Source organism: Macaca nemestrina, chromosome 5, assembly GCF_043159975.1.
Source record: "Macaca nemestrina isolate mMacNem1 chromosome 5, mMacNem.hap1, whole genome shotgun sequence".
NCBI classification, from domain to species: Eukaryota; Metazoa; Chordata; class Mammalia; order Primates; family Cercopithecidae; genus Macaca; species Macaca nemestrina.
The window spans coordinates 102690539-102714585 of NC_092129.1; the positions used below are offsets into that span (position 1 = coordinate 102690539).

At 37.4% G+C, this 24047-nt stretch overlaps 1 protein-coding gene across 27 annotated transcripts in view; it reads left to right on the forward strand.

Moving 5' to 3' along the window:
* LOC105495854 (synaptosome associated protein 91) overlaps window positions 1-5185 on the forward strand; it is a 166277-nt gene extending 161092 nt beyond the window's left edge. For 25 of the 27 annotated variants that reach the window (XM_071096777.1, XM_071096770.1, XM_071096781.1 and 22 more), the window contains 2 exons: window positions 1767-1869; window positions 3777-5185. In XM_071096777.1, coding sequence (XP_070952878.1) covers window positions 1767-1859 — 93 coding nt within the window. In that variant the 3' untranslated portion in view covers window positions 1860-1869; window positions 3777-5185. The remainder of the gene's footprint in view (window positions 1-1766; window positions 1870-3776) is intronic. The other 2 variants (XM_071096791.1, XM_071096787.1) reach the window with 1 other exon arrangement.
* The last annotated feature ends 18862 nt before the right edge of the window (window positions 5186-24047 follow it).

Below are 24047 nucleotides of genomic sequence, written 5' to 3' on the forward strand. Positions count from 1 at the left end.
TATCAGAGGAGAAGCATAATTATACTAGATAATAAAATAAATGTTGAGTTGGTAGCTTCAGAAAACAAAGTAGTTTTCTTATTACTGATGCCAGGACTATCCTAGCATTTTTTCATTGGTTGGTATGATATCGTCATCTCACCTAATTATCAATAATGGACCAATCTTTGAGTTGATCTAAGGAACTTCAAGTCTTACATTTTTTTTATATATTTCTGTGAAGCAGATCCCAGGTTTTTTGTTGTTATTTGTTTGTTTGAGATAGGGTCTCACTCTGTTGCCCAGGCTGAAGTGCAGTGGTGCACTCATAGCTCACTGCAGCCTTGAACTCCCAGGCTCCAGGGATCTCTCACCTCAGCCTCTTGAGTAGCTGGGACCACAGGTGCAAGCCACTGCACCCAGTTAATTTTTTTTTTTTACTTTTTGTAGAGATGAGGCCTCGCCTTGTTGCCCAGGCTGGTCTCAAACTCCTGGCCTCAAGTGATCCTCCTGCCTCGGCCTCCCAAAGTGCTGGAATTTTACAGATATGAGTCATCACACCCAGCCCATGTCCCAGTTTTAAACATGGAAATTTGACAAATAGATAATATAATTAGTCAGTAGTTTCTGGACATAGGACCAAAGCTCAAAATCCACACTTCTGGAACTCTGCTGAACTAATAAAAATATACATCACTGCCCCACAGTCCCAGCATGTTAATTAGGAGATTAATTAGACTCAAAGTCCCAGCATGTTAATTAGGAGATTAATTAGACTCAAAGCCTAGATGTCAACTATTACTCTATAGACTACATGAGATTTTTCAAGACCTTGTGTCCTGTGAAAGTCAGCTCCCGGAAGTTGTATCTGTGACACAATGAAAAAATAATTTAGATTCTGGTTAAACAGAAACAAGGCAAGTTAATTATTTGTTACTTTTGCTGCAAGTCCAATATGATTCTTTCCTATTGTATTTAATAATAAGTTTTAGCCTTCTCTGAGAGCTGAATAGATTGCATTAGAATTTAGTGGCATTCACTATTAGGAAACTATTTGGTCATGTGAAACAAACAGTGCCCTCAAACTTGACTGATTTTCACTTAAAAGAATGTATATGAAATTCTAGTATATTTAGCTAATAAGTGTAAGTAATTTCTTAAATAGCTTTCTGTAAACTGTTTCCTATTTTTCCTTCAAATTCACTCTCACTATAAGAAAAGCCATTTAAATTGCTTTATTAGTTTAGAGGTACTAATGACTCAAAGTAAAAATGCTTTTGTATAGAGAAAACAGTTGTTTGTTTGTTTGTTTTACTGTTTGTTCATAGTATCTTTATGTTACTAGTTTTTCACATCTTCCCTAAGTCATATCCATATTGTTCTACTGGAGTCCCTAAATTTTACTTTGGCTAAATCCGATGTCAGAGAAGTTCAAGAAAGCCAATTATCAGTTGAAGTATATTTTACCAGTCCAGAATTAAACACAACTCTGTGACTATGTAGAACAAGTAGATTTTATAAGCCTTTAACCATCTAATCTTCTGCATGTTTGTTTTCTTTGATATGTGTTCTGCCTAATGCTTTTCTCTCTGTCTCTCTGTCTCTCTCTCTCTCTCTTTCTCTCTGTCTCTCTCTCTCTCTCTGTCTCTCTCTCTCTGTCTCTCTCTCTCTGTCTCTCTCTCTCTGTCTCTCTCTCTCTCTCTCTCTCTCTCTCTCTCTCTCTCTCTCTCTCTCTCTCCCCCTCTCCTTTTTATTCCTGCTCTTTGGGGCTGTCTTTTTCCCATTAGCTTTCTCCAAGCCCTACACCTGCCACTCAGAGTCCCAAGAAACCTCCAGCAAAGGACCCATTAGCGGATCTTAACATCAAGGATTTCTTGTAAACAATTTAAGGTATCTAATACTGAGCTTTTCCTGTAGGCTTGTAATAATGAGCTGTATAATGCTTAGCTATTTCAAGAGGTATTCATTATTTCTGCGTGTTGAATAGCTGTATGTAATAGTAATAATTTATTAAAATAATTTATTAAAGATATTAAAAGCTATCTTTAAGAATTTTTTAAAGTCTTAATTTATGTAACTGGGAGGACAAGTAACCTCCAAATTGTCCTTATCCTGGAAAGCAAAACGATTAGCTTTAATAAAGCAAAAAGGTGCCCAAGCTACTTGGTAAATTAGAAAATTGCCACTTTATTACATGATGACTGGAATTTATAGAAAGTCAACATTTATACTATTGCATTTAGAAATCATCTAAGAATGTATTTGACTGCATAATTGTATTTTTATTTTGCTTATCCTTCTTTTGCCCCATAAAGCTTAGATTATTACTCTTTACATTTCTGCATTCAAGCAGAATTTTTAATTTCTAATGTTCGAGTTTTAAATTTCACAAATTTCATATAATTTATGAAATGAGTCATGCTGAAGTTATGGAAGGAAACTAATGAAGGAAAAATGTTCACTATTGACCCCAGCACCTAACACGGTGGGTAGGTTCTCAACAAATCCTTGCTGAATGGACGAACATAATTTACATGGTACTTTTCACATCCACTTCTTAGTAGGAGATCAATCATGTGAGATAAACTAGCCAGAAATTTTTTGTCTCCATTTCACAGCCAAAAGAAGTGATCCTTGGGCATTAAGGAATTTGCCCAGTGTCCCACAAGGAAGAACTCAGTGTTTTTGGACTTCTGTCCAGTGTTGTTTTCAGTATGCACCTACTGTGCTACATATATTTCTTAAAAACCTTCACTAATGCCTACTAAGATCTTTGTGGATTCTTGATTTTTTTTTAATATACAAGAGTAATGATGTATTATTTTAAGGTATTGACATCTCAGTCAAGTAAACTCTCCTTATGCCCAACTTTTCTATTACACTTTGGATTGGCTAATGTAGACATAAGTGAGACAATGAACACTTAATAACTTTCAGGAGTGACCAAGGAAACTGCATAGAGCAGCCTGTATTCACCTCTTAATAAATGTTGCTCTAATCATATGCCTGGAACTTTGATAAGTACAGGAAACAGATATGCTTGAGACAGTCCTTACCTGAGAGAGAGAGAGAGAGAGAGAGAGAGAGAGAGAGAGAGAGAGAGAGAGACAGAAACAGAGAAAGAGAAAGAGAGACAGAAACAGAGAAAGAGAGACAGAGATAGAGCCAGATAAAGACAGACACACAGAGAGAATGACTATTTTATGAAGAGTTATCTATGCGGCTAAGCCTTAAGACCCCACAAATGTTTCCAGCAGAAATGAATGATGCATGAATTAGCCAAGGAGATGAGTGGGAAGTGGCTGAGAAAAGGCATTGAGTCACCAGGGATCTCTCCGTTCTCTTCTATTCTGTCACTGGTTCAGCTGTTTAGTAAGTGACTCATTGAACACCGTAACTGAATACATGAAAAAATAATGTAAGGTCATGGCCACGCCCCCTTTTTCTTTGGCTGACGTTTTTAAAGGTTAGCTGCTCTTAGGTACTGAATGCTATACCGAATGTCCTGCTACTAAAATTTTTAATATGTGTCTAAATTTCAAATTTTTGTTGATATAATTATTAAAATGAAACTATACCTGAAAAGTTTTTTTTTTAATTTCTGGCTAAATTTTAAAAATGTTAAGCTTGTTTTAAAAAGCCGTGAAAAGTATGTAAATGTGAATTTGTCCATGCAGAGACCTTTTTATGTAAAAGTTGTTTGCAGAAACTGTGAAGTAAAATTGCAAGGGAGGTAAAATGTTTGAGGACTATGTAATACTCTTTTTTTCTAATTCTAATTCTTGTTTTCTTTACAGCTGCAATTTTTGTGACTGAATAGGAAAATAAATGAATTTGGAGACTTCAAATGAGATTGATGCTCAGTTTCAAAGGGAGCCACCAGTACCAAACCCAATGCTTACTCATAACTTCTCTTCCAAAATGTGTAGCACAGCCGTGAAAGTGAACATTAGGAATGTGTACTACCTTAGCTGTTATCCCTACTCTCGAAATTGTAGTGTATTTGGATTATTTGTGTATTGTACGATGTAAACAATGAATGGATGTTACTGATGCCTTTAGTGCTTTTCTGGACTTCGCCTGAGGACAGATGATGCAGCTGTTGTGTGGTGAGCTATTTGGAAAGATGTATCTGTGTTTTTGAAGGTTTCAATGTACATATAACTTTCAAACAAACCCGAAACTCTTCCCATAAATTATCTTTTCTTCTGTATCTGTTACAAGCGTAGTGCGATAATATCAGATAATAAGGAAAACACTCATAAATATACAAAACTTTTTTCAGTGTGGAGTACATTTTTCCAATCACAGGAACTTCAACTGTTGTGAGAAATGTTTATTTTTGTGGCACTGTATATGTTAAGAAATTTTATTTTAAAAAATATAAAGGTTAACGTCCATAATAAATACTTCTCTTTGAAACTACCTTATCAAGAATGAAAAATCATATGGGAAGAATCCCCTATTTATCACTGCTATATTAAAATATATATATTTTAATTATATTTGACAGGTTTTGCATCTAAATTGACCTATTTATTCATTCTTGATTAAATGCACTGAAAAGTAAAGAGTCTGTTTGTATCACGTTCATGAAAATGCAGTTAGAGAGGTACTATTCAAGTTATTCTGAAGGCACCCCAAGGTATATCTGTAATTTAAAGATATTACTGCAGATATTTTTACTTTACTGTGGGTTTTTGGTACATCTGTTAATTTAGTATTTCTTTGTGTGTTTTGTAGACTAGTGTTCTTCCATCCTTCAATTGAGCTCAAAGTAGGTTTTGTTGTAACATTGTGATTAGGATTTAAACTAATTCAGAGAATTGTATCTTTTACTGTACATACTGTATTCTTTAAGTTTTAATTTGTCGTCATACTGTCTGTGCTGATGGCTTGGCTTAAGATTTTGATGCACAAATGAGGTCACTGTTGATCAGTGTTGCTAGTGGCTTGGCAGCTCTTCATAAAAGCATATTGGGTTGGAAAGGTGTTTGCCTATTTTTCAAATTATTTAATAGATGTATGGTACCATTTAAAAGTGGTTGTATCTGAATTTACTGTGGGGATAACATACACTGTAATGGGGAAAAATTACCTAAGACCAATTTCAAAATGGCTTTCTTTGTATTTCAGTTTAAAAACCCAGTGCATGTATGCCCTCTGAGATGCAATAAACACCTTGAACAAAGAAATGCAAACATAACCCTTCTCTCTTTGATTATGTTTTGGGAAAAAGGTCCGTTTCAAATGACACACACAGCAGACATAATATTGAATATTTTTAAATGCTGTCATGCCAATAGAGTTTTGATTATTTTACAAAAAATTAAAAACAAGGAAAAAGCAATTTTAACAAGCTTTCATTAAACTTGGGTCTCCATAGCTGCTGCCAAATGAGTTGAAATTCCATGTTTCAAGATGTATATGTATTTTTAGGGTGAACTTTCTTTTAAAATGTGCAATTAAAGTCTTGTAATCATTTTTATGAGAATTAGCCATGAAAGTTGAAGAATAATATGACTTTAGGTAGGTTATAGTGTACTGACACACTGGCATACATGTATACTCTCACACAATACCTAGATTAGCCTATGTTGATAAAATTAGTGACATTATGCCTACCACTAGATTGTTATGTCTCAAAAAGTAGTCCAGTCTCAAATAGAAGAATTTCTTTAGTGAGACATATTCTTATTTCTATTTTAAAACTTCCTTTCCCTTAGTTACCTAAGATGTGTGTCTTGAGAACTAACTTTCAGCAGCTACTATCCAAGTATGTAATATGAATTTTATAGATTACATTTTAATCATATATTATTTCATGGGCTTATTGCAATAAAAATATATTTAAGATTGTAAATAATTTGAAGTTTAATATTGCATTTTAATAAGCTTTTATTTCTTCATTGAATGGCCCATGTGGTATAAATTCTTAATAAGTGAAGCTGCAAGAGCATTATTTTCAAATCAGACTGTGTGTGCACACACACCATTCTGTTCATGACCATACCGGCTGTTCCCTCCAAGCACTTTGCTGGCTCACACAGGATCCCTATGCCTGAAATTACCTAACCAACCCTGCCAGTGCAGTCCATTCCTGCTTTCCACCCTCTCTTTTAGAGCACAATATTCATCAGCCTTTATGGCATTTAACATATTGTATTATGATCAGCTGTGAAAGTGTCATCTGCTCTAGCCAATTGGGAGCCTCCTAGGCAGGAAACATCTCCTCTTGTTCCTGTCTTCAGCAACTAGCACTTCAGTAGGTGCCTGATAAATGTATGAAGGATGAACACAAGTATATTAGTTCTCAGAGGTTTCTTCACTTACCTAGGTATGGCTGGGCCATTATTGTAGTTCTAATTAGTAAAGAATAACTCTCGTATAGTACATTTATTGTCAAATATGAGGTGATTTTTACCGTTTTATTTAAAAATCATTATAATTGTGTATAGTTATGGGATACAATGTGATGTTATATGTGTATTATGTGGAATGATTAAATCAGGCTAATTAATATTCATCACCTCACATCCTTTTTATGATGAGAACATTTGAAATTTACTCTCCTGTGATAAATATGTGAGGTAATTCATATGTTAATTAGCTCAGTTTAGCTGTTCCACAATGTATATATATTTCAAAACATTATGCTGTACCTGATATCTACAATTTATTATGCTTTAAGTTCTGGGGTAAATGTGAAGAATGTGCAGGTTTGTTACATAGGTATACACGTGCCATGGTGGTTTGCTGCACTCATCAACCCGTCATCTCCATTAGGTATTTCTCCTAATGCTATCCATCCCCCAGCCCCCCACCCCCTGACAAGCCCCGGTATGTGATGTTCCCCACCCTGTGTCCATGTGTTCTCATTGTTCAACTCCCACTTACAAGTGAGAACATGCGGTGTTTGGTTTTCCGTTCTTGTGTTAGTTTGCTGAGAATGATGGTTTCCAGCTTCATCCATGTCCCTGCAAAGGACATGAACTCATTCCTTTTTATGGCTGGGTAGTATTCCATGGTGTATTTGTGTCACAGTTTCTTCATCCAGTCTATCATTGATGGGCATTTGGGTTGGTTCCAAGTCTTTGCTATTGTGAACAGTGCAGCAATAAACATACATATGCATGTGTCTTTATTGTAGAATGATTTATAATCCTTTGGGTATATAGCCAGTAATGGGATTGCTGGGTCAAATGGTATTTCTAGTTCTAGATCCTTGAGGAATCACCACACTGCCTTCCACAATGGTTGAACTAATTCACACTCCCACCAACAGTGTAAAAGTGTTATTTCTCCACACCCTCTCCAGCATCTGATGTTTCCTGACTTTTTAATGATCACCATTCTGACTGGTGTGAGATGGTATCTCATTGTGGTTTTGATTTACATTTCTCTAATGACCAGTGATGATGAGCATTTTTTCATATGTTTGTTGGCTGCATAAATGTTTTCTTTTGACAAGTGTCTGTTCATATCCTTCCCCCACTGTTTGATGGGGTTGTTTGCTTTTTCTTGTAAATTTAAGTTCTTTGTACATTCTGGATATTAGCCCTTTGTCAGATGGATGGATGGCAAAAATTGTCTCCCATTCTCTAGGTTGCCTGTTCACTCTGCTGATAGTTTCTTTTGCTGTGCAGAAGCTCTTTACTTTAATTAGATCCCATTTGTCTATTTTGGCTTTTGTTGCCATTGCTTTTGATGTTTTAGTCATGAAGAAGTCTTTGCACATGCCTACATCCTGAATGGTATTGCCTAGGTTTTCTTCTAGGGTGTTAGGATTTTAGGTCTTCTGTTTAAGTATTTAATCCATCTTGAGTGAATTTTTGTATAAGGTTTAAGGAAGAGATTCAGTTTCAGCTTTCTGCATATGGCTAGCCAGTTTTCTCAACACCATTTATTAAATAAGGAATCCTTTCCCCATTCCTTGTTTTTGTCAGGTTTGTCAAAGATCAGATGGTTGTAGATGTGTGATGTTATTTCTGAAGCCTCTGTTCTGTTCCATTGGCCTATATATCTGTTTTGTTACCAGTACCATGCTGTTTTGGTTACTGTAGCCTTGTAGTATAGTTTGACGTCAGGTAGTGTGATGCCTCCAGCTTTGTTCTTTTTGCTTAGGATTGTCTTGACTATGTGGGCTCCTTTTTGGTTCCATATGAAATTTAAAGCAGTTTTTTCCAGTTCTGTGAAGAAAGTCCATGGTAGCTTGATGGGGATAGCACTGAATCTATAAATTACTTTGGGCAATATGGCCATGTTCACGATATTGATTCTTCATATTCATGAGCATGGAATGTTTTTCCATTTGTTTCTGTCTTCTCTTATTTCCTTGAGCAGTGGTTTGTAGTTCTCCTCGAAGAGGTTCTTCACATCCCTTGTAAGTTGTATTCCTGGGTATTTTTTATTCTCTTTGTAGCATATGTGAATGGGAGTTTGCTCATGATTTGGCTCTCTGTCTGTTATTGATGTATAGGAATGCTTGTGATTTTTGCACATTGATTTTGTATCCTGAGAGTTTGCTGAAGTTGCTTATCAGCTTAAGGAGATTTGGGGCTGAGATGATAGAGTTTTCTAAATATACAATCATGTCATCTGCAAACAGAGACAATTCCACTTCCTCTTTTCCTAATTGAATACCCTTTATTTATTTCTTTTGCCTGATTTCCCCGGCCAGAACTTCCAATACTATGTTGAATAGGAGTGGTGAAAGAGGGCATCCTTGTCTTGTGCCGGTTTTCAAAGGAATGCTTCCAGTTTTTGCCTATTCAGTATGATATTAGCTGTGTGTTTGTCATAAATAGCTCTTACTATTTTGAGATCCGTTTCATCAATGCCTACTTTATTGAGAGTTTTCAGTATGAAGGGCTGTTGAATTATGTCGAAGGCCTTTTCCACATCTATTGAGATAATCATGTGGTTTTTGTCATTGGTCTGGTTTATGTGATGAATTACATTTATTGATTTGAGTGTGTTGAACCAGCCTTGCATGTCAGGGATGAAGCCGACTTGATCGTGGTGGATAAGCTTTTTGATGTGCTGCTGGATTCAGTTTCCAGTATTTTCTTGAGGATTTTCACATCAATGTTCATCAGGGACATTGGCCTAAATTTTCTTTTTTTGTTGTGTCTCTGCCAGGTTTTGGTGTCAGGATGATGCTGGCCTCATAAAATGAGTTAGGGAGGATTCCCTCTTTTTCTATTGTTTGAAATAGTTTCAAAAGGAATGGTATCAGCTCCTCTTTGTACCTCTGGTAGAATTCGGCTGTGAATCTCTCTGGTCCTGGACTTTTTTTTGCTTGATAGGCTATTAATTATTGCCTCAATTTTAGAACTTGTTATTAGTCTATTCAGGGATTTGACTCCTTCCTGGTTTAGTCTTCGGAGGGTGTATGTGTCTAGGAATTTATCTATTTCTTCTAGATTTCCTAGTTTATTTGCACAGAGGTGTTTATAATATTCTATGATGGTAGTTTGTATTTCTGTGAGATTTGTGGTGATATCCCCTTTATCATTTTTTATTGTGTCTATTGGATTCTTCTCTCTTTTATTCTTTATTAGTCTTGCTAGCGGTCTGTCTAGTTTGTTGATCTTTTCAAAATACAAGCTCCTAGATTCATTGATTTTTGAATGGTTTTTCATGTCTCTGTCTCCCTCAGTTCTGCTCTGATCTTAGTTATTTCTTGTCTTCTGCTAGCTTTTGAATGTGTTTGCTCTTGCTTCTCTAGTTCTTTTAATTGTGATGTTAGGGTGTCGATTTTAGATCTCTCCTGCTTTCTCTTGTGGGCATTTAGCGCTATAAATTTCCCTCTACACACTGCTTTAAGTGTGTCCCAGAGATTCTGGTACATTGTGTCTTTATTCTCATTGGTTTTAAAGAACATATTTATTTCTGCCTTAATTTTGTTATTTACCCAGTAGTCATTCAGGAGCAGGTTGTTCAGTTTCCATGTAGTTGTGTGGTTTTGAGTGAGTTTCTTAGTCCTGAGTTCTAGTTTGATTGCACTGTGGTCTGAGAGACAGTTTGTTATGATTTCTGTTCTTTTGCATTTGCTGAGGAGTGTTTTACTTCCAATTGTTCATTCAATTTTAGAATAAGTGCTATGTGATGCTGAGAAGAATGTGTATTCTGTTGATTTGGGGTGGAGAGTTCTGTAGATGTCTATTAGGTCTGCTTGGTCCGGAGCTGAGTTCAAGTCCTGGATATCCTTGTTAATTTTCTGTCTCGTTGATCTGTCTCATGTTGACAGTGGGGTGTTAAAGTCTTCCACCATTATTGTGTGGGAGTCTAAGTCTCTTTGTAGGTCTCTAAGAATTTGCTTTATGAATCTGAGTGCTCCTGTATTGGGTGCGTATATATTTAGTATAGTTAGCTTTTCTTGTTGCATTGATCCATTAACCATTATGTGGTGCCCTTCTTTGTCTCTTTTGATCTTTGTTTGTTTAAAGTCTGTTTTATCAGAGACTAGGATTGCAACCCCTGCTTTTCTTTGCTTTCCATTGGCTTGGTAAAGCTTCCTCCATCTCTTTATTTTGAGCCTATGTGTATCTTTGCACATGAGATGGGTCTTAATACAGCACATTGATGGGTCTTGACTCTTTATTCAATTTGCCACTGTATATCTTTTAATTGGGGCATTTAGCCCGTTTACATTTAAGGTTAATATTGTTGTGTTTGAATTTGATCCTGTCGTTATGATGCTAGCTGGTTAGTTGATGCAGTTTCTTCATAGCATCGATGGTCTTTACAATTTGGTATGTTTTTGCTGTGGCTGGTACTGGTTTTTCCTTTCCGTGTTTAGTGCTTCCTTCAGGATCTCTCGTAAGGTAGGCCTGGTGGTGACAAAATCTCTCAGCGTTTGCTTGTCTGTAAAGGATTTTATTTCTCCTTTGCTTATGAAGCTTAGTTTGGCTGGATATGAAATTCTGGATTGAAAGTTCTTTTCTTTAAGAATGTTGAATATTGGCCCCCACTCTCTTCTGGCTTGCAGGATTTCTGCAGAGAGATGTACTGTTAGTCTGATGGGCTTCCCTTTGTGGGTAACCCAACCTTTCTCTCTGGCTGCCATTAACATTTTTTCCTTCATTTCAACCTTGGTGAATCTGATGATTATGTGTCTTAGGGTTGTTTTTCTTGAGGAGTATCTTTATGGTGTTCTCTGTATTTTCTGAATTTGAATGTTGACTTGCCTTGCTAGGTTGGGGAAGTTCTCCTGGATAATATCCTGAAGAGTGTTTTCCAACTTGGTCCCATACTCCCCATCACTTTCAAGAACACCAATCAAACGTAGGTTTGGTCTTTTCACATAGTCCCATATTTCTTGAAGGCTTTACTCATTTCTTTTCACTTTTTTTTCTCTAATGTTGTCTTCTCGCTTTATTTCATTGAATTGGTTTTCAGTCTCTGATACCTTTTCTTCTACTTGATCGCTTTGGCTATTGATACTTGTTTATTCTTTACAAAGTTCTCGTGCTGTGTTTTTCAGCTCCATCAGATCATTTATGTTCTTCTCTAAACTGGTTATTCTAGTAAGCCATTCGTCTAACCTTTTTTCAACGTTCTTAGCTTCCTTGCATTGAGTTAGAACATGCTCCTTTAGCTCGGAGGAGTTTGTTATTACCCACCTTCTGAAGCCTACTTCTGTCAATTTGTCAGACTCATTCTCCATCTAGTTTTCACAACTCCTTGCTGGCGAGGAGTTGTGATCCTCTGGAAAAGAGGCATTCTGGTTTTTGGGATTTTCAGCCTTTTTGCCCTAGTTTCTCCCTATCTTCATGGATTTATCTACCTTTGGTCTTTGATGTTGGTGACCTTCGGATGAGGTCTCTGAGTGGATGTCCTTTTTGTTGATGTTGATGCTATTCCTTCTGTTTGTTAGTTTTACTTCTAACAGGCCCCTCTGCTGCAGGTCTGCTGTAGTTTGCTGAAGGTCCACTCCAGACACTGTTTGCCTCGGTATCACCAGTGGAGGCTGCAGAACAGCAAAGATTGCTGTCTGTTCCTTCCTCTGGAAGCTTCATCCCAGAGGGGCTCCTGCTAAATGCCAGTCAGAGCTCTCCTGTATGAGGTGTCTGTTGGCCCCTACTGGGAGGTGTCTCCCAGTCAGGAGGCACAGGGGTCAGGGACCCACTTGAGGAGGCAGTCTGTCCCTTATCAGAGCTCAAACGCTGTGCTGTGAGAACCACTGCTCTTTTCAGAGCTGTCAAGCAGGGATGTTTAAGTCTGCTGAAGCCATGCCCACAGCTGGCCCTTCCCCCAGGTGCTCTGTCCCAGGGAGATGGGGGTTTTATCTGTAAGTCCCTGACTGGAGCTGCTGCCTTTTTTCAGAGATGCCCTGCCCAGAGAGGAGGAAACTAGAGAGGCAGTCGGTCTTGCTGAGCTGTGGTGAGCTCCGCCCAATTCGAACTTCCCTGGCAACTTTGTTTACACTGTGAGGGTAAAACTGCCTACTCAAGCCTCAGCAATGTCAGACCCCCACCAAGCTCGAGTGTTTCAGGTCAACCTCAGACTGCTGTGCTAGCAGCGAGAATTTCAAGCCAGTGGATCTGAGCTTGCTGGGCTCCACGCAGGTGGGACCTGCTGAGCTAGGCACCTGAGGGAATCTCCTGGTCTGCTGGTTGCGAAGACCACTGGAAAAGCGCAGTATCTGGGCCGGAGTGTACTGTTTCTCCCAGTACAGTCTGTCACAGCTTCCCTTGGCTAGGAAAGGGAAATCTCCTGACCCCTTGAGCTTCCCTGGTGAGGATCAAGGTGAGCCCACCCTGCTTCAGCTCGCCCTCTGTGGGCTGCACCCACTGTCCAACCAGTCCCAGTGAGATGAACCGAGTACCTCAGTTGTAAATGCAGAAATCACTCACCTTCCACGTCGATCTTGCTGGGAGCTGCAGACTGGAACTGTTCTTATTCAGCCATCTTGCCAGCCAACCTGATATCTACAATTATTGTCAATTTAAAAAATTAATTAAAAACAAAGAAACACAGCAACTTAGAATTTTGCAATACATTGTTATTAACTATAGTTACCATGCTGTGCAATAGACCTCAAAAAGTTATTTTTCCCCTCTAATTGAAACTTTGTACCCTTTGACCAACATCTCCCCATCCTCACCTCCTACCCCACCCAGCCCCAGTAGTCACCATTCTACTCTCTGCTTCTATGAGTTTGACTTTTTTAGATTTCACATATATGTGAGATGATTCAGAATTTTTATTTCTGTGCCTAGTGTATTTCAGTTAACATATTGTCTTCCAGGTTCAACCATGTTGTCTCAAATGACAGAACATCCTTCTTTTTAAGGCCAAATAGTATTCCATTGTGTATATATACACACCACATTTTCTGTGTCTGTTTATCTACTGATGGACACTTAGTTTGATTCCATACCTTGGCTATTGTGACTAGTGCTACAGTGAACATAGGAGTACTGATATCTCTTCAATACACTGATTTCAAATCTTTTGCATATATATCCAGAAGCAAGATAGCTAGATCATTTGGTAGTTCTCCTTTATTAGAGTTTTGATAGATTTGTGTATTATAGAAGAACTTACTCTAATTGACACCCCATCTTGAAGATTTGAATCATTTCATATATGTAATAATGATTGCAAAGGTGGTTCTCTCCATATTAAATTGTCTCCCTTCTCCAGCCTGGGTGACAGAGCAAGACTCCATCTCAAAAAAAAAAAAAAAAAATTGTCTCCCTTGTTCTCTTTTATGTTATTTATTGCACTTTTTTTTTTTTTTTTAAAAAGAGGATAGACTAGAGACTTTGGAAGGAGTCCTGAGGTTCAGAAGAAGAGGAAAGGTGTGGACATGTACAAAGAAATGAGAATTCAATGCACAGAAAGATAAATTTGTGTGAAGGCTTCTTTCTGACCCTTAAATAGACATCTTTAACAATAGATGCCCACAATTTTGTTGATGGAAAAAGGCATGGTCTTGCAGCAGTGATTACATGTGGTTTGTGTAGAAGCACTTGTTGGAAATCAAAATAATGTGTATATTAGTTGAAAAGTCACATTGACCTATATTTTTGAAGCAAAATATCTTGTTTGTTCTATTTAAAGTATTTTGGTTTTTTGCTTAATCCTCTTGGGTTTTAAGGAAATTTGTTTCTCATAGCCTGGTTGACAGCAGATTTCATCTCTGGATACGTCATTCAGATCTCCTCTGTAATGAGACATATGAGGGAGTGATGTTTTGTGATTTAGTGATATAGTAGTTAACCTTAGCTAAACTCTCGTGTTAATTTAATTCTGTGAATTAATTTCCACTCATCACATACACATTCAATTTTGAAACATAAAAGTTTTCTATAATTGATTCACAGAGCAGAGTTTTCAAACTCATTAGTCTCAGGGCCCCTTTACACTCTTAAAATTTATTGAGGCACCCCCAAAAGGTTTTATGTAGGTGGGTTATGTCTGTCAATATTTACTGTGTTAGAAATTAAAACTGAAATTCTTTCATACTTGTTTAATTTTAATTCATGTATTAGATTGATGGAAAAGTAATTGCTGGTTTTGCCATTAAAAGTAATGTAGTAAAAATGGCCAAACACAGTGGCTCATGCCTGTATTCATTCTCAGCGCTTTGGGAGACTGAGGTGGGCAGATCGCTTGAGGTCAGGAGTTCAAGACCCGCCTGGGCAACATAGTGAAATCCCATCTCTACTACAAATACAAAAATTAGCCTAGCATGGTGGCACTCACCTGTAATGTCAGCTACTCAGGGCTGGGACAGGAGAATCACTTGAACCTGGCAGGCAGAGGTTGCAGTAAGCTGAATCATGAGACTGCACTCCAGCCTGGTCAACAAAGTGGGACTCTGTCTCAAAAAAAATGCAGTAAAAGTAAAAATATAAATATTAAAACCACTATATATTTACATACATAAAATATTTTATGAAAAATACTACTCTCTGCTTCTATGAGTTTGACTTTTTTAGACTTCACATGTAGGTGAAATCTTACAAACTTAGAAAAGTAGTACTGTTTTGCCATTTTTGCAAACCTCTTTAATATTAGACTTAACAGAAGACAGCTGCATTCTCATATCTGCTTCTGCATTCAATATGTTACAATAGCCCATATCAGGTAGTTATTGGAAAATTCCATTGTGAGCACACTTGTGGGAAAATGAGTGTCTTAGTATTACTCTGAAGACAGTTTTGACATAGACCTTCTGAAAGGTTCTCTGGCATCCTTAGGAGTCCCCTGACCACACTGGAGGATGGGTGCTACAGCTGGGAAGTGGGCTGGCATGGCATGGGCAGCATCCATCACAGAGATTAAACTCCATTTCTTGGAGACTCCTTACACAGTTTCCAATATCCAGTGACACTTTCTAAGAACATAAAGATGCTAATGGATGCTTTTGGCCAATGATAAAATTTAAAGAGTTTTTATTTGGAGATCAAAAAGGTTAACAAACATACTTTGTGAATTGACAATGACTTTTTTAAAGAAAAAAATATTTAGCGATGGATTAGACTGAGATGGAAGATGATATCGAACAATAAGACTATCAAGAGTGAACATAGTAGTGTGGTGCAGGTTGCAACCATCAGGGCTGGAGGAGGGTGACAATTTTGAGCAAAAGCCTATGACTACAAGAGACTGTAGCCTAGAACAGCACCCAGGCCTGCAAACAGTAGCCCCACAAAGGGGCAGGACCTGGAGGGGTCCCCTTGCAACAAAGGTAAAGGGAGACAATCACCTCTTAGTGATCATGTTCTCTGGTGTTAAACCACCCTTTGATACTAAATTCATCTCCAGATACCCAACATTCTTGTGATTCATCTTTCTTTTTCAGTGTATGAAACCTCTTTGGGGTAAGTTAACTAATTTTATAATTTGTAATGGTATCTGTAAACCAGAACACAAAGTTAAACCTTATGATCTGAAAAGTCTTATAAATGTGTCCCAAGGAAATTTGCAGTTTTTTTAAAATCATCCGTATTTTGGATCACGTGGATTTTGGCACTCTATTGAAAAACAGGAAATGCAGTTGTGACCATGCATGTAATATTTAGATGTAAATTTGGGACCAGATTTTTAGAAAACCTGTCTCTTATGGAAAAAAGTTGAAGATTCAGAGATAAAAGGAGCACTTTGTTAAGAACAGAAAAACAAAGGTAGCTAGGTGTGGCAGTTCATGCCTACATGTAATCCCAGCACTTCAGGAAGTCGAGACAGACAAATCGCTTGAGCCCAGGAGTTCAGCACCATCCTGGGCAACTTGGCAAAACTCTGTCTCTAAAGAAAATGCAAAAATTATCCAGGCATAGTGACGTGCATCTGTGGTCCCAGCCACTCAGGAGGCTGAGGTGAGAGCATTGTTTGAGCCTGGCAAATTGAGGTTGCAGTGAGCCATAACTGTATCACTGCACTCCAGCCTGGGTGACAGTAAGGACTCTTTCAGAAAGAAAGAACAAGAAAAGGAAGGAAGGAAGGAAGGAAGGAAGGAAGGAAGGAAGGAAGGAAGGAAGGAAGGAAGGAAGGAAGGAGAAGGGGGGAAGAGAGGGAGGGAGGGAGGAAGGAAGGAAGGAAAAGAGAAAGAAAAAGGAAAGGAAAGAAAAAAAAGAGAAAGGGAGGGGAAGGGAGGAGAGAGAAAAGAGAGAGAAAAAAGCAAAGACAGAAAGAGAAAAGGGAGGCAGGAAGGAAGGAAGGAAAAGAGAAAGAAAAAGGAAAGGAAAGAAAAAAAAGAGAAAGGGAGGGGAAGGGAGGAGAGAGAAAAGAGAGAGAAAAAAGCAAAGACAGAAAGAGAAAAGAGAGGGAGGAAGGAAGGAAGGAAGGAAAAGAGAAAGAAAAAGGAAAGGAAAAAAAGAAAAGAAAGAGAAAGAAAGGGAGGGGAAGGGAGGAGAGAGAAAAGAGAGAGAAAAAAGCAAAGACAGAAAGAGAAAAGGGAGGGAGGAAGGAAGGAAGGAAGGAGAGAAAACAAAGAAAAGTAAAGAAATGAAAGAAGAAGGAAGGAAGGAGGAGAGGAAGGTGAGAAAAAGAGAAGGAAAGGAAAGAGGAAGAAGGAAAGGAAAAAGGAAGAAGGAAAGAGAAAGAAAAGGGAAAGAAAAGGAAAAAATGAAAGAAAAAGGAAGGAAGGAAGGAGAGAGAGGAAAGGAAGGAAGGAGAGAGAGGAAAGGAAGAAAGAAAAAGAACAAAGAAAGGAAAGAGAAAGAGAAAGAAAGAAAAGGAAGGAAGGAAAGAAGGAGGGAGGGAGGAAGGAAAAAGAAAGAAGAAGAAAGAAAGGAAGAAAAATAAGGAAATAAAGAAAAAGAAAAGGAAAGAAAGAGAAAGAAAAGAAAAGGTTTAGTTGCTATTTGAGTTCAGAACAAAATATAGTTATATGACTTACTGGTTATGTTGTTAATTAATAAGTTAGTTCACTATAGAACCACGGTTTTTATTTAACTTTCTTGTCATTATTAAGGGTATTGTCAATGTTACTGATAAATATCCTACAACACGTTTTAACATACATGTCTAAGAATGAACTCATTATCTTTTTGCCAACCCTAATCTTTCTGTCTTGGTCAGTGGTCTCACCATCTACCCAGTCTCCCAAACCAGAAGTTCAGGGAACAGAACACCCTCAACTCTTCTCTCCTATATTCAAAGGCCCTAAGTATAGTAAACATTCAGCTCTCTGAATCTCTCACAAGGTGTCCTCTCTTGCCTTTCTCTCTGCCTTTTCCTTATGACAGCTGCTCCAGCAGTGTCTGTATTGGGCTCTTTTGCTTCTAGTCTAATCCCCACTCAGACCACCCCAGTGCAGCCTAAATAGTGCTTTCAGAAGGTTTCCTTCTCAAAATTCCCATTTGATCACACTTACCTGACTTAAAACCTGTATCAATTCCTAGTAATCTAAAGGTTAAAGTCCAAGCACTCTAGCATACAATTCGAAATCCTTCCAAAAGGTGGTCCAAGTCTAGCTTGGAAGCTTTGTTTCTTGCCATTCCTGGCCACTAAGAGGCGCCAACCTCCTACAGCAGCAAATTTTAAATACTGTGTTTAGGATACTAAACACAGTGGCATTGTGATATACTAGTTTCTACCAAAAACCAAACTTTAATTTGGGGGTATGTGCAGGAGAGAGATGCTACTGTATGGGAGCCAATGACTGCCCACACATAGCCATCATGTGGCTCCAGGACACCTGTTCATGGAGCCACATCAGTCACGTACTAGTCTACATAAAGTGGCACAACTGCACGTTTGTTGGGTACAACAATGTCACTTATTTCCCCAGGCCATGAAGAACGCCTCTTAAAGTAAATGGTCCAAGTACAGTGGCAGAGTACTAAACTCAGTTCTGTCTCAAAAATAGCCCATTTTTATTTTTAGGTAATTGCTTGATAAAGTGGTACTTTTGTTTGGCAGTAGAATGTTGGCATTAAGTAAGTCCTGATTTTTAAAAGAAAAAAGTAAAATAAACTGCATTTTTGCAGGTATTGCAGAGGAAAAAATTTTAATTTAAAAGTTCTGTCTTCTAAGATTGTTAGCTGCAAATTTTTCTAACTTATCCATTTAAAGTAGGCTTAAGGAGAAAAAAAAGTCATATGTCCTCCTAGATCTCTCTCTAGGGTATAGCAGTAAATTCTTTTTTTCTGTTTCCTGAGATTTATATTGCTTTGTGATCTGGAGTTAGTAGCAGTAGTTTAAATTCTAAGTAAAGCAAAATTGCAGTCTTGACTCCTATCAATTAATAGGAGAGGAAGGGCTGGTCAACGAAACACACGTGTAACAGAAAGAGGTCTCTCTTCCTTACCTTCCGGAAGCCCCCAGTACTCTGGGTATTAGATTACTCTGGAGATCCCCGGATTGCTTAGCTGGCTGAGAAGAGGTAGGCTCCATAATGGACAGTTCTTAGAAAATGTGTTGTGAGCTATACCACAAACTCTGGTAAGCTCAAGTTTAGGAGTAACATAATGGTGGGGAGGAGAGAATGTCTAGTTTCAGAGAACAAAATTTGCACCAGCACACACACTTACCTTAGTTCTACAGGGACACATGATTGTTGATCTCTGCTCTTAGGAAATTTCAGTTTATCTTTCACAAACATAAGGTAAAACAGAATGCAACTAATTTATTATATGCAACTATTGGTTGTCTTAGGTAACTTTTGCAATTTTAAGATACTAATTACAATGATCAGCACATTATATTTGGTCAACATTTGCTCTCTACAGGGCAGTCCACTATGATTAGACAACTAAGGTATTTTATTCTGCATCCTGAACTTTTTCCATTATACCAGAGTTGCTGTGTCTATCTCCTAGCACTGTATATATGCATAAATAGGGTGCAGCTGTTTGACAACTTTCAAACTTTCAATAACACACATTAGCCTTCAAAATACTTTTTACCCTGAAGAATGAGCAAAATATTGGGGTAAGGTTTTTTCCTCAATTTTTGAGGCTACAATTTCATTTGAGCCTAAAAACAAGTCAATTCCATTGACCACTGATGTTTCTCTTATTTTAAACGAGACTTTAATAAAATGTCAGGCCATTTTCATGAAAATTTTTCTATCATGTAATGCCTTTCAAAACTCATACTGATTATGATTTTATATTGATTTTTCAGTCATCGTTATAAACATAACATATATCGCTATGATTTCACAGGCTAATATGGCTCACAGAGCTACTTGCCCAAACTCAATAGCTCCAAACTACTAAAATTTTATAGTCCCTATATATCTGGGGGGTTTTAAAATAGTTTAATAGTTTGTCTACACCCTCCTTCTCTTATCAGCTGTCACTTCTTGGGACTGTTGGACTTGCCTCAGTAGCAGCCTTCTCATTATAGTTCCAGAAATCAGATTACCAAACTTATTAAGATTATTTCTAGAGTAAAAGTAATTTTGTGGCATCTATGTCAGTTATTCAGAAGATACATTGTATAGCTTATTTTTTTGTTACATTTTAGATACTTGAAATCATCAGAAAAGGAAGTTCTAGATAAGTGAGATGTTGTGTGGTATATTACAAATTACTAATGAAATTAAATGGAAAATATGATAGAGAAGAGTAAGGAAAATGAGTGTTAATTAGGCTGAGCAAAAGCCCAGAGGAACTTTCCAGACTCATCTGTGTTCGGCTGTGTGAACAGTTTTCAAAGTATTCCTCTTATCTACGCTACATGTGAGAGTGGACACACACTTCAGTATAATGTGAACACGCACAGAAGATTTCAATAACAAACACAAGTTCATACTAGTTGAATACGAGTGAACATTTACAAATATAAAGTGAAATATGATCATATAGTCTCAGTTTAGTAAACTGTGTAAACTCAGTTGGTAAAACCACACAGGGAGGCAATGATAGGTCCTATGATAGATTGATTACAATGTGGATCAAAGTAGATATTCTAAGTAAGTGGTCAATTTGTCCTCAGTGCTTGAGAAAAGTGAATGGATGTTAAGGTGTTATTGGAAATTTTTAAATATTACTAAGGCAAAAAGACTTTGGTGACAGGTTTTGAGGCAGAGATTGTCTGATTAAATATTTACATGGCAGAGGAGAAGATAAGGTGTAGCTACAGAAGGTTGGCACTTGTCTGAAGGCAATTTTTATCAGAAACATACATGAGTCAGCAGAGAATGCGTCAAATATCTAATTCCTTAAGTCACACGCTATAGTGTATTCCAATACTAAAATTCTTATTACAAGAAAATACTCCCATTATCTAAATATTTGGTTATATCTTTAATATGATACACGATTAAGACAATACCTATAGCATTTTTGAGCTTCAGCATATAGCATACAGTAAGTAAAGCCCTTTAAGAGTAAGCCTCAATGAATACTTGGTGATAAGTTTAAGCACGTATCAATCGCTGCCTCTGTGCCAGGTACTGGTACTTGAAATAATGATGATGAAAGTTAGGAAAAAGAGATTGGTTGTCCTGAGCTGCCATTCATACCCCTTTGCCTAGTTTCTCTAGTGACACAAGCTTGTGAATTCCCTGGGTCTGGCCCAAGGTGCAACTTATAGGTTTAGAAGTTTAATGCAACTTGTAGGTTTACATACATGTTATGGACTCTGTGCTTGTGTCCCACACCCACCCCTAAAAATGTCACATGCTGAATTTCTAACCCCCAATTGTGATGGTATTTGGAAATGCGGCCTTTGGGAGGTAACTGAGGTTAAATGAGGTAATAAGGATGGGACCCTCATGATGGGATTAGTGTCTTTATAAGATGAAAAAAAGAGAGTCTGCTCTCTCTCTCTCTCTCTCTGTCATCCTGCTTGTGCACAAAGAAGAGATCACAGGAGCATACCGTGAGATGGCAGCCACTTCAAGACAAGAGAAGAGGTCTCAAAATGAAACTTCCCTGATTTTGGACTTCCGAGCCTCCAGTGTTGTGAGAATTAAATGTCTGTTGTTTCAACCACCCAGTGTGTGGTGTTTTGTTATGGCAACTAAGACACCACCTTACCTGTGGGTAAGCAAACTAGACCATATTGGGATCATAAGTCATTTTGTCCACCATGTTCTAGACAGTTTAGCTAACTGGATCAAATTATCAGCTTTTAAATACAGAAAGGAAGAAGCAGGGAATTTCCCTCCCTAGATTTTATAAGTAGAAAAGAAACCCATCTGAGGATGGTTTTTCCCCTTAGTGGAATAGTGAATCAATAAAAACATGTGGGAGGGCACAGTGACTCTCACCCGTCATCCCAGCACTTTGGGAGGCCAAAGCAGAAGGATCACTTGAGCCCAGGAGTTAGAGACCAACCTGGGCAACAAAGCAAGACCACATCTCTACAAAAAAACTTAAAGAATTAGCCTGGCATGATGGCACTTGTCTGTAGTCCCAGTTACTTGGGAGGCTGAGGCAGGAGGATCTCTTGAGTCCAGGAGGAAGGCTTCAGGGAGCCATGGTCACTCCACTGTGCTCTATAGCCTGGGCAACAGAGAAATATGTTATTAAAATTTTACTTTAATAAAAATTAAAACTTGTGAATCTGCCTGTCGGTCTATGGTATTTGACAAGGACATGATTTCACCACCAATTAGACCAAATCTCCTAAATATCTCTGAACCTAACGATTTGGCCATTGAAGAAAGAGCAATGACCTAGTTGCAAAAATCAGTTTATTAAAAAGGCTCTTCTGTTAATTAAGGAAAGATGTTTTTGCTGATCATTTTTAGTAAAAGTAGTTTTATTAAAGTACTTTTAAAGCCTGGCAGGTACTTTTAAAAATCAGTAGCCAAAAAAGTATTTGTTATTGGGAAACCACACTAAAGAATAATGATGCTAATTCTAGGTTCTTTACAGCTATAGAGCCACATTCTTGTAATATCCAGTGCTTGGTCCAGTTGCCTTATCCCAATATTCTTGATTAATAATCACAGTTTATGTTTGATGAGAGTAAATAACCTGATTTACTAACATAAGGACAAAAACTTATGAGTAATTAAAATGGTCAACATTGGAATAAAATGCAAGATATACACAATATAATTTTTACACTATGTAACAAACTGAATAACTTATGGTAAGTTATACTTCTGAATTAATTTTAATAACTAAACAATAAGTGGTAAAAAATTTTCTTATCACTGGACAACCACTTGCAGAGAATGTGACTGAAGGGGATTAAAACTTAAAGTATAGGGTTAAAGTAGATGATCTTTTATAGTCTCTTCTTATCCTGAGATTCTTTCTATGAAATAAGAATTGAAAAGAATTATTCTATCTACAAGTAAGAAAGGTAAAAATGTGTCCAGAACTGTGATCTTGGTTATTGCTATGATCTGAATGTTTACATCCCCCCAAAGTTTGTATGTTGAAACCTAACTCCGAAGGTGATAATATTGAGAGACAGGGCATGTGGGAGATTATTAGGTCATGAGGGCTCCTGCCTCAAAACTGGAATTAATTCTCTTATAAAAGGGGCTTACATAAGCTTGGGTGCCCCTTCCACTACACGAGGACACAGCAAGAAGGTGCCATCTATGAGGAATGGACCTTCATCAGACACTAAATCTATTGATGACTCCATCTTGGACTATCCAGCCTTCAGAACTGTGAACAATAAATTTCTATCATTTAAGAGTTCCTGGTCTAAGATATTTTGTTACAGCCACCTAAATGGACTAAGACAATCAAACATTATGTAAATCTTTTTCAAAATAAACATTGGTTTAACTAAGAAACATATCAAAACGGAAAAAATTGTTAAGTTGCTTCTGCCCACACACATTTCGTTTGAACAAGAAAAAAACATAAATAAAATGTGTTATTTAGATAAAGAGGGAATGCCACAATTTTAAATTTCAGTTGTTTTGAAAATTGTTATTTGAAATCCACCATTGGCAAGCTTCCCAAGACGATAAAATCAGTACAGTCCTTCGCACACAGTAGACATGTATGCATGTCTAATAAGTATGTTTGTTTAGCTAAGTGAGTTCAATCTAGTTCTCAATTTCAAATCTGATAAACATAAGAGAAAAAGTATATGAAGCAAAACTTTCTGGTTAATGCAATATATTTTAGTGTTCCTAAATAGGTCGTGTAAGATTCAGGATTCACTTGGAAAAGAAAAGCGCATGACAGAATTTAAAAAAAAAAACCCTCTAGCCAGGCATGTTAATGCATGCCTGTTATCCCAGCTACTTGCGAGGTTGAGGAGGGAGGATCTATTGAGCTCAGGAGTTCAAGGCTGCAGTGAGCTGTAATTGTGCCACTGCACTCCAACCTGGGCGACAGAGCAAGACTGTTTCTAAAAAGAAAAAAAGAAAAAGTCTCTGCAAATTAAACAAGCTCAGTTTTATATTTTTGAAAAGTATATTGGACAATGATTTTAAGAATTATATATATAATAAATATGTACTTAGAATTTAACCTTCAGTACCAAACTATTTTACTAAGCACCCAAAGGTATTCTAAACTTACTCAAATCCTAGGAGTTATATTCAAAGACTCAAAGGCGAAGATTCTGTGTATGTCTTTGTGTGTTCGCAAGTGTGTAAGTATGCAAAACTGACCTTGGAACATTTTTGTTTCTGTGATCACATAGATGTTTTCCCCCAAAAAAAAACTGAGCAAAAT